The 10912-nt window shown below is 41.0% G+C and overlaps 1 protein-coding gene across 1 annotated transcript in view; it reads right to left on the bottom strand.

The window, feature by feature from the left end:
* Positions 1-226: 226 nt before the first annotated feature.
* The window catches only part of SH3BGRL2 (SH3 domain binding glutamate rich protein like 2), a 42907-nt gene continuing 32221 nt past the window's right edge, over positions 227-10912 (bottom strand). Inside the window, exons 3-4 of the mRNA XM_080341629.1 lie at positions 6622-6702; positions 227-5464 (exon numbers count right to left, since the gene is read on the bottom strand). Of these exons, the coding sequence (XP_080197755.1) occupies positions 5450-5464; positions 6622-6702 (96 nt within the window). The 3' untranslated portion in view covers positions 227-5449. The remainder of the gene's footprint in view (positions 5465-6621; positions 6703-10912) is intronic.

Raw genomic sequence — 10912 nt, 5'->3', positions numbered from 1 at the left:
AAATAATTTATGAAAGTTACGTATTTGAACACGTTAGTATGCTGCGAAACTTCAGTACATGAAAGCTTCTTGCTCCCACTGCTCAAGCCACTCCAGAGGATTTGTCCTTTATACCCACGGTATTTATCATATAACCCAAGCACAAAAATGGAAGACAAGAAATCACCCTTTATTTTTTCTCTTCACTGCTGTTTACCTGGGGAGGACCTAGACCCTAACCCAGCAGGTATTTTGGACATTGCAATTCCCACTGAGTCTACAGGTATCAAAGCCGTTCAGCATCTCACAGAATGCGGCTTGCCCATCCCAAGCTTTCCTCTGCCTCTGCCAGGGCCACCCAAGCCAAGGCACCGGCTGTCACCAGAGGGAGCTGCAGCAAGGATAACCACTCATATTTTTTTCATTGTTTTCTTTGGCACACACAACACAGTTCAACTGCCTTTTATGCATCACATTTTTTTATTAGATGAACACGGTTTTAATACATAATTTAAAACTCCACGTGTACACAGCCTAAGATGCAACGTGCTCCCTCCCCCTCTGAGTGACAGAACACTGGCACCATGCAGGTGAACACCAGTTCTGCATTTGCCACCTCACAGGGGTGCTACAAATGGTCGGGAGTGGAAGCTTTGCACGCAGGTAGGTCTAGGCGGGACAGGACGAAGCACGTGAGGAGGAGGTAAAGAACAGGAACAAGGGAGTAAGCTGGATCTGCCCTGGCTGCAGGACTGCTCTCCAGAAGCTGTTCTCCATGTCCCCTCCCAAATTCCTTTGGGAGCAAGAGGGTGAAGGACAGGCCATGATGCAGGTGGGAGCCCCGAGGAGCATGGCGCTGTGTGGTGTCCCCTATGGCATGGCCAGCCAAGGCCCCTGTGACCACCACTGCTCAGGGTGCTGTCAACAAGCCATGGGCTGTTCAGCACCGTGTCTACTGCTTCCGCTCCCTGTGCAGGGTGAACACACGGGACTCCCTCCTGCTCCCACCAAGATCTAGTGAAATCAGTGGACAAGTCACGGAAGACTATTGGGATTTGGCACTTCTCTGGTGATGACCCCACTTTCGCACTCCTGTGAAGTGCCACTGCCTAAAATCTCAGGGTCCTACTTCTGAATCATGATATTCCCAGAACTGGGCTCCCTAAATAAACAGCCTGACAGGTGGACACGGCTGGAAGGGAAAACTAACTAATCCACTGAGAGCTTGGCAGCTCCTGTTCATTTAAGTGATAGCACTTGGGCTGCTCAACACTTGAACCAGGCAGTTATTTTAAAGTGTAAACATGGATTTAGGGGTTTACTCCAGGTCCACTTCCCTTGTAACATTTGATTCTAGACAGTCAAGAAAAATGAAAAGAAAAAAAAAAGAGAAAGCAACACTAAGAAAAATCAAGAGTTCAGAAGACTCATCAAAAACTGTTTCAACCTTACAAAGTATGTGATTACTGCATTATTAAAAAAATAGCAATATAGAAGCTACCCCTTTCTCAGTTCAAAGTTTAAGCACATCTAAGAAGACCCTACAGAAACAGTCCTCTTTCTGGCAAGGCACTATCCAGTAGTGTGTGGCACAAACAAAACCCCTCTATCAAAGCCACTGATATAGTGAATGTGAGTGCGCACGTCAGCCCACACAGCAGCTTTATCTAGGTACAAGGACTTGCAGTTTAATTCACACTGCTCTCCATTTTAAAAAGTGGGGTAGTTACAAGTGTTGGCTAAAAACTGGGATAATTTGTTTCTCTAGCAAGTATTTTAAATAGAATTAGGAATTTGCTATTTCTTTCAATAAATGGCTCTAGTTTCCACAGACCGTTTCAGTTACCTGATAGTTACATTTCCTTATTACAAAACCAGTTTAAAAAATTCCAGATCATCTTGTGTAACAAACTAGAACTCTACTTTTCTTAATTACAAAAATAAGCCTGTCACACAACAGACCAAATTCACGTTCAAGGAACATATATACCTTTTTTAAAAAATAAAACCAAAAAAACCCTAGCCTTTTCTAATTCAAAAGAACATATTCTAAGGGACTCACACTGCCAATCCATGCAAGCAAGCAGGATGTCTTTGGAGCTAGTGTTGTTCTCCGTGCAGCTGGTCATGCCCACATGCCTGCTCTGAGATAAGCTCGGTTTACCTAACAGCTCTAACAGGATTAGCCCTCCACTGAACAGGAGGTTTCTATGCTACAATTACCAAAATTCAAGAGGAGTTTTGTGAAACTAATTTCATCCCTGGAGAAATCAGTGTGGTTTTGCTTTTCACATCAGTAAGCCTGGGATTTTGCCCAGGATTACTCATGTGGATGTACTTACACACTTAGGTAAGTTTTTCAAAACTGGGACTTGAGGCAGTTCTCGAAGTTTACAACATATCAAGTACATGATAAATCCAGGATGGCTTCTCTGTAATCAACTGTGTAATTATGTAAATTTATACACGTATTCATTTCCAAAGTTAAATATTTTTAACTTTTTTTTAGGAATAGTTATATTGAACTTGGTGAAGTTAACAATGTACAGCTCCATGTCATGTCATGTCATGTCATATCACATTCCCTTCCTATAGTGAAGTTCAAGTCTAATGAAAATATGGGATTGGTGACAAAAATGTCACAATAAGTTACCATAAAAAACATAATTCTTAAAAATGCACATACATATATGTATATACATGTTATCAGCTCCCACTCAGAATTCCTCTAGAGGTGATGTAGTTAAGATTTTGACCAGTAAATACAACCATAGACTTGAAATCTGTGAGCTCTTGCTCCACCCAGCCCTTTAACTGAGCTGAGGAGGCACCAGAGGATCCAAAGAGAAACTGATTTATGGATGGACTCCTTTAACATAATCTTGTTTACAGCTTTCTTTCCTTTGTGCTAGAAGGAAAAGCCACACAGCTTGTAAGCAGTTTGTAGCTGAGACAACACAAACAGGAAGGCAACCTGTTCTTTACTCCAGCAACTGGTAGTCAGGAACACTGTTCATGTCACACCTCTGTAGTCATAAATCTTTGTCCAAAACTTGAGAGGCCACAGTTCTCCTGTTGTTCAGCAGGGACTTGGATGATGACCTAGTGTGCAACCTCAGCAAATCTGTGAATGACACCTGAACCTGGTTCAGTGGTTGGTAACAGCTGGCAGAGCTTCAGTCCAGTGGCATCTCAAAAATATTGAGGACTGGACCAACAGAAACCTCATGAAGCTTCACAAGGCCAAGTCAAAAGTTCTGCCCTAGGGAGCAGCAAGGCATCAGCATGGGCTGGGAAGCAACGGAAACAGTAACGCCCCCGCTGAAGGGCCCTGGGGATCCTAGTGAATGCCCTGCTGATAACGAGCCAGCAACGTACCCACTGTAAAAAGGGGAAAGCATGCAGGCTGAGGAAAGTTGTTATCGCCCTCTACTCAGCACTGGTGAGGCCACATCTGAAATATCGTTTTGAGACCTTCTCCCAGTTCAAGAGGGATGTGAACAAACTGGAAAGAGTAGCCCTCCGCCAAAGCAGCCACGGGCCTAAAGCACACAGCCTGTGAAGAGAGGTTGAGGAAGCCGGGTTAGATTATTCTGGTAAGAAGGCAGCTAAGAGGTGATCTAACAGTAGCCTACAACTATCTTGAGGGCAGTTACAAAAAGGATGGTGCCCATTTCTTCCTGTGAGTGCCAGAAAACATAGCAAAGGCAACAGCCACAAATTACAGCCTGCAAGTTGAGGCTAGACATTAAAGACAGTTTTCACTAGGAGAGCACTACAGGCTGGCACAGGTTGCCTGGAGGGTTACGAGATCTTCATCTTTGGATATTTTTAACACTCAGCTGGACAAACCCATATCTGATCAAAGCTATTCTTGGTGTTAGCCCTGATTTTGACAGTACTGGACCAGATGACCTCCAGTTGTTCCTTCCAACTAAAATGTCGCAGATGCCATGGTTATTGATTTTAACAGAACGTGCGGTTTGTTGCACAGTGTTGCTTCCCGACACTTTTTACACGTTTGGCTTCCTTCAAGCCACACAGTCTGAGTGACGCTGTGATTGCAAAGAAGTTTTCCCATTTAATGGTTGTCTTTCATTTACCCAAAGACATAACGACGTTTATGGGAATGGCACTACCCTGTCATTAGGAAATCACTTGAGTAAAAGCTACATTACAGCATAGCTGTTATTTTCATAGCCAGACTTGATTCAAAATGCATAATGCAATTTGATTTCTGTCTAGAATGCATTTTGTAGTGGTTATTGGCAAGTCATGGGCCTGAGTTCTGCTATGTGCACCAATGCAGTCCCACTGGAACAATCTCCACTTCCTTTAGTTGGCTCCTGTTCCTCAGCTGAGCTGACCATTGTGCCGTCAGCCGGCAAAGCACACGCTCAGCTTTCTCACTGTCTTTGAGGCATCTCCACATTTCCACAGCTGGGGATATAACCAGGACAACAGCTGGGCATGTTAGGTGGGCTCTCGGACTACAGGAGAGTGTTTAACCATCCATGGGATTGAGCCCTAGCTCTCAAAGTATCTACCTGACTCTCATGTGGCTGATGGTGGAGCTGTGTGTTATTGAAGGTAAACTCAAGATTTTGGCAAAATTTCATTTTAAGATGGTCCAACTATGGAGCTCCAACTTTGGATTTTAAGTCTTTCACAGTTAAGAGATAACTTAATATTATCACTAGCTATGAGACTGCTTCTTCCGAACTACCCAGTAATTTCCACCAAGTGTTTTCATGCACTTTTCAGCTGCATTTGGAACAGGAACCATGTCAAAATATTTCACTTTGGCACCTCCTCCATGATAACAACTGTTTTCAAACAGTCAGTTGCAATGCTCATCATTAGACAAATGAAGTTTTCATGAACAAGGTTAACAGCCCATGTCTCTTACAATAAACATGATCTAGCATAAACATCACAATAAATAAATGTAGGCATGTAAAAATACGACAGTTATGGGCTTAGACTGAGATCTTAAGATTGACATTTTTCACCTTCTGAATCATAACCAGCACAAACATTCTAATAACCACCAGCACTTTAGCTATCATGATGAATAATTTCAACTATAGTAGCTGGAAGAATTAAAAAAGGTGAGAAATCTGACTACACAAGTATATCCAAGAACGACAGAAGCCCTACACTTCCACTCCTTTATCTCAAACATATGTGCCTATTAGAATATCAGTGCCAGTTGCAAAAGCAATCCAAAGACAGAAGTGAAACATTAACAATACTTTTAAAAAGGAAGATGAGTAGCCTGGCCTTAATTGTGTTTCATATACATGTTATTAACTCCACATTACTGGAGAGCACCGTCTCATGGCAAGCAGACTACTACTAAAGATGCGTGTTTGCTCTATCACAGTGATCCATTAGGGAAGCTGTTGTGTGCTGAAGAACAGGGTCATTCATCCGGAAGATGTGCTTGTCGATACTTCAGATAGGCTTTCTAGGGTTCTGACTCCTATTTAAAAGAAAAGAGAAAAAAAATATTATTAATGCTATGAATACATTCTCATATCCTCTGTCTGTGACCTTCGCATATCAGGTGTCACTAACCCTGGTCCCCACAGCAGCTGAGGAGGCATCACTCTCCAGTACTACCAGACTGAAGCAGTGATCTGGCCAAGTTTATAGGACACTCCTCCAGGCCTACAACAGGTTATTCTCCAGGAACAGAGCTGAACAGAATCTGCTATTTCTGACTGCAGTAGGATATAATCTTTTTCTAAGACTAGTTCTTCAAGCTATGAAGCAAGGCAGGCTGCCAAAATAATCTGCTTTCGTGGTTCCCTGCTGAGGTTCCCTCCCACTCCTGTCCCTCACGGGCTCCAGAAATAAATTAATTCCTGGCAGAAGAGGAACTCTATAGACACTCAAGAGCTACCGTCCAGGCTTGAAACAGTATTAGTACCAGACACAGCTGTATCTACAGTGGTCAAGGGAAGAAAAATCCTCCCCTGTGTGTCACATCTACCACCAAAAGGTGCACGATACTTTCTCTCTGAACAAGTGTCCAGGCTTCCATACAGCAAAAAAGTCTCCACTATTATGCTGCCCTCAACAGAAAGATGTAATCTGGCTTTGTGTTCTGACCTGTATATATATATTTGTTAAAACTGATTTCTCACCCAAGAAGTTGATATAACTCCTGACTGCTCCAGCATTTCACCATTTCAAAACAGAATAAAATAAAACAAAACAAAACAAAAAACTTAATGCCTAATGAATAAATCCTGGTCGACCAATTATGCCAGGCTGACCCAGTAAGATGATATTTTGGTGACATAAGCTACAGATATTCCAGTGATTAAGGTCCTAGTTCTGTCTCCTGTTATAATTAAGTCAGTTGCTTCAATTTAGATTGATAATGTGAAGGAGAATGTATTCTTTAAACTTTGTTTATCTGCAAATTAACTCCCATGTATATGCTTAGTTTCCTTTAAAGTGCCTTGCTTTTCATGGCAACCATTTCAATTACCTCATTAGCATGAAGCTGATATGGATAAGGTATGAATCAGGGCAATGGTGCATCCGAAAACAAAGAGTTCCTTCGGTTCAAAGAAAATTCAATCCGAATGTTTCAAGAACTCCATGAAAAGTCTGCAATACTACACTGACCTTTGATGTCAAAGTAGGTTTCAGTCCAAGAAAGGAGAAGACAGTGTTGCTCTCCTTTGATTCAAAAAAGCCATCGTAATCCTGGAGAGAGGGGGAAAAAAAAAATCTGAGCGAACATTTGTATTTGTGTTTTCCTGATTGATCTTACCACACCATGTATTAATTAGACTAAAGAGTTACATGTAATAATGCTTGGGAAAATACTGATACTTACCCATATTCTCCTATGCAAACCTAGAAGCTATTCTAAACTGTAATAGTATCACCAGCTACAATGGCAAAGAAGAACACATAAATTCTCTAACTACAACACCTCTCACTACTTTATCTGACAGGAAAAATATAAACATGATTTTCATTAAAAGGACATATATTATGTGTATAGTTTAAAGGTATTTAAGTGCCTAACAATGCAAATAAGTTTCTGACTGGGTTTCCAATTTTTATTTTAGCAAACAAAATACTTTCTAACATTGAAATCTCCAAGAAGAAGTCTTAAGGCAGCTGAACTCCTTATTTTTTCTGTGGTGGAACAAAGACTCCATCATCATTGTATCCTTTGAACTCAGCCATCATACATCAGGCTTGGACAACAACTAGTTAAATATAAAATCTTACCATAAAGAAACTTGTTGTACAGAAAGATAAAAAACAAGCTTCATTACCATGATTAAGTTCCTTTTAGGTTTTAGCTGCTTAAGATCAGGTTCTGATCTCCAAGTGTAACTACTACTTTTACTGATTTATTGGACTGAACACCTGCTACTCCCCTATCATCAGATGAGCTGACAATATTTAATTTACAAGTGAAAAACAGAATAACAGAGGGCAGTTTAGTGAATGGATTTGGCATATGGCAAGAAGACAAGAAGTTTCAGGTTCTCCTTGTGGTTCGGCAAAATTTTTCTCTAAGAGCACTAGCAAACAATAAAGCACCCAGTTCAGACTTTTCCTCCACCACATAACTGCAAAATAGAAATATTAATCTCTACTTAACCACTTCTGACATGGAAAATACTCTGTATATGTCAGGAAGTTTCAGGTATGTGCTCATAACTATGTAGCAATTTTCTCTAAATATCTAAGATTAGTAATTACACTTAACTTGAAAGCATTCAACAAGAGAAATCCCATTAAATATTGACTCTGCACATCTATGCTTTCAATACAGAGTAGTAACAGGCAGTTTCCGTGCCTCCATGTGCTTCCCATTTGTGTAACAGTCATTCCCAATGCACTTGACCCCCAAAATCAGCACTTTGGGGGCTGGCTCCTAACCTCTCATCTCATTGCTTTCTGAGAACTCACCTCTTACTGTTGCAGTTTCAGGTACTTTCCCTGAAATTTGACCTCAATTTTTCCCCAGCAGCAGCTGCTTTGCCCACTTGTCTCTTTTCACTCCTGCCTCCTCTTGAACCTCTAACTTCACAAACCACCCCACAATCACAGGGGACCATGTAAGACAAACAGAAGAAGCTCTAATTGAAAAGCAAAACTCTTTCTCTGACCTGGCCATCACAGGATACGCAAAGATTAGGAACCTTCCTTCATCTTTCAACCGCAATTTACCCATGCCTAGCCAATATCTACTTGTGCTTACTTTTTGGTTTCTCAGAGCCTAAGCAGGAAGCAAAAATGGTCTTGGCAAGCATTCTACTTCCCAGTATTGCCCTGGGTCTTCACACTGCAGTGTGAATCCCTGAACAGCCCTTCATCCCACCTGCCAGACCCAAATTATATCCTTGCAGAAGGGTGGTTGGTATTTTGTGAAATAGCTTTGTAAGGAAAACATGTGCTTGTAGATCAAGACTTTACTTCTACTAGTTGTCTTTTTTTTTTGTCTCCACCAATGCAAAATAAAATATTGTTTGGACAGAAAATATGTAGTCACCATAGCAAGGATAATGTACCTCCCACAAGATCCATCATCATCCTGCAGATGTGCAGGATTTTTCTTGGTGCACTAGACAAAGATGCTTTACTGGCATTTCCATAGTGATATACTGCTACACCAATGTGAACACAACTGTCCTAGCAAAGTGATACTTTGCAGTTGCATAATCATTTGAATAACCTCAGCCCAGAAAGAAACACAGCTGCACAGAGACAGTTTCCCAGTATAACCCTTTCCAGCAAGAGCATCAGCCCTGGAAGACACAGAGAGGCCAGCAGGAGCCATGATGGTCATCGACATATCAGCTGATAAAAGGAAAAAGAGCACACATTCCTAAGATGGCTTTTTGTTGTTGTCTTCTTAAAACACGTAATATTACTGTGCTATAGATTAGGGCAGTAAATTGGGATTCCAGGACTAAGCTTTAGGTCTGTCAATCCTTTCAGCTTTCATCCACGTGTATATCTATGTATACACAGAGAAAAAGAGCTCACACATTTCTTCTATCTGGTTTTCAGTTCCACGGTTTTCTCTATGTGCAAGACATAATTTCCAATGAATAATGAATACCATCTACTCACTTCACTCTATAGGAAGAGTCAAGTTAATTTGCTTTGACTGCCAGGAGAATGAAACGCTTCAAGGAATAAAGCAGTTTTGGAGAAAAGGAAGGTAGAATCTCCTGCAATGATCAGTGTCATAGGCTGAAAATCAGACTTTGCAGTTTTAAGTTCCCTCACTGTTAAATTTAGCTACAGTCTGTTGTACCTAACTCTAACTTCAAAATTAAACATTTATTTAAACAGATGAGAGAGATACTTTTACATCAATTCAATAATCATTAAAGGTGAAGTACTGATGCTAGTTTATGAATTAATGTAAAATTACCATCAATAGCCAGAAAGTAAATCCAAATAAAATAGACAGTTCTCACAACTAAGCCACAGCATAAGCATAAAATCATGAAGGTTAAACAATGAGCTAAACTGAGTAAGTGCATGTTTGAAAAAGCATAAACCCCAGTGGATTCATTCATTTTAAAAGGAGCAGAGTATTTAATAACCACAAGAGATTATCCACCAGAAGCAATCTCCCCAAAGTTTAGAAATATCAGCATTGCAAAACACATTAAAATGCTATTGACACTTTCTTACTTTCATGGAAGTTGAGGGGAAGAAGCATCATGCTTTTAGATAAAGTAGCAGTAAAATTTAAATAGGATAATTTTCCTAGTAATCTCTGCAATGAAAACATATGATCCCAAAATATTCAAATGTGAAAAAAAGTTATAAAAATGCATAATAGTCCTATAAAAGTTGAAATAGATCACTTTAAGCTGGTAGTTTCTTAAGAGATTTTTGAGAAGCATTATCTCAAGGAACATGATCTCCAAGACTCAACAGCTGTACTTTGGCATGCCATAGGGGTTCACTGTGGGCATTCCAAGCTTTCCCTGTAATACGGGCGAGATAACAGATATTGCAAAAACAGTCCTCCTTTGACCTTACCTTTATATGGAGAGAAAGTCTGTGCAGATTTGAGCCACATGTAAGACACTAAATCCATGGGCAAGGACAGGAAAATTCTTGTCTTGCATAAAGAACATCCCACTGTTACCAGCAGTAGATGCAGAGGTTGAAGAAGGAAAACGGTGCCAAGCTCAGCAGAAGCGAACAGCTTCATGCACAGGCAAGAGCTCAACTCACTTGTAAGCCAAAAGGTTCCACTCAGAAAAAACTCCATGTGACACTGACTCTCACAGAGCAAGGACACCACCATGCGCTGGTTCTGGCAAGGCAGTGGTTCCCAGTTTCTGCACCAGACTTCACCACTGGTAGCAAGTTACTATAATCCCCTTGTGACCGCCCCAAGCAGCTCTACCAAGGCAGCAGGCACTGGTCCCAGGTTTGCTGGGACCAGCTGAGCGGTGCTGGCTTGGCCCTGTGCAAGAAAGTGGCTCCCACTGATACCCTGGGGACATTCAGAAAGCAGCTGTTATCCTAAAAATATATTAGCATGGCAAACTGCCACCCACTGCCCCACTTCAAAAGGCAATTACGTACACAAATATAATTTTGACCATATCACTTTAAATAATGATCCTTCTTGCTTTCCAGAGCAGCTAACGACACATTATTAACGCAGAAAATTCTGGCAGCATCAGTAGCTGATTAAGGCTATTAAAACTAAGGAGGCATAGAGACACTGGACATGAATCATCAGTGACGCAGAGATGCTCAGTCCCTCTGGAAAAGCTGAAAAGCCAAAAATACAGGTGATAAATCACAAAGATGAGGGTATGAAAGGTTACCAAGAATGACAAACGCCAGTTAAGATAATGGTTTGAGGGGATAGAGAAGTGACAGGAGTATAAATAAGGTAAGCAAAAAGCTATTT

The sequence above is a fragment of the Nesoenas mayeri genome (genome assembly GCF_963082525.1).
Source record: "Nesoenas mayeri genome assembly, chromosome: 3".
NCBI lineage: Eukaryota > Metazoa > Chordata > Aves > Columbiformes > Columbidae > Nesoenas > Nesoenas mayeri.
This window is presented reverse-complemented; position numbering and strand designations above follow the sequence as displayed.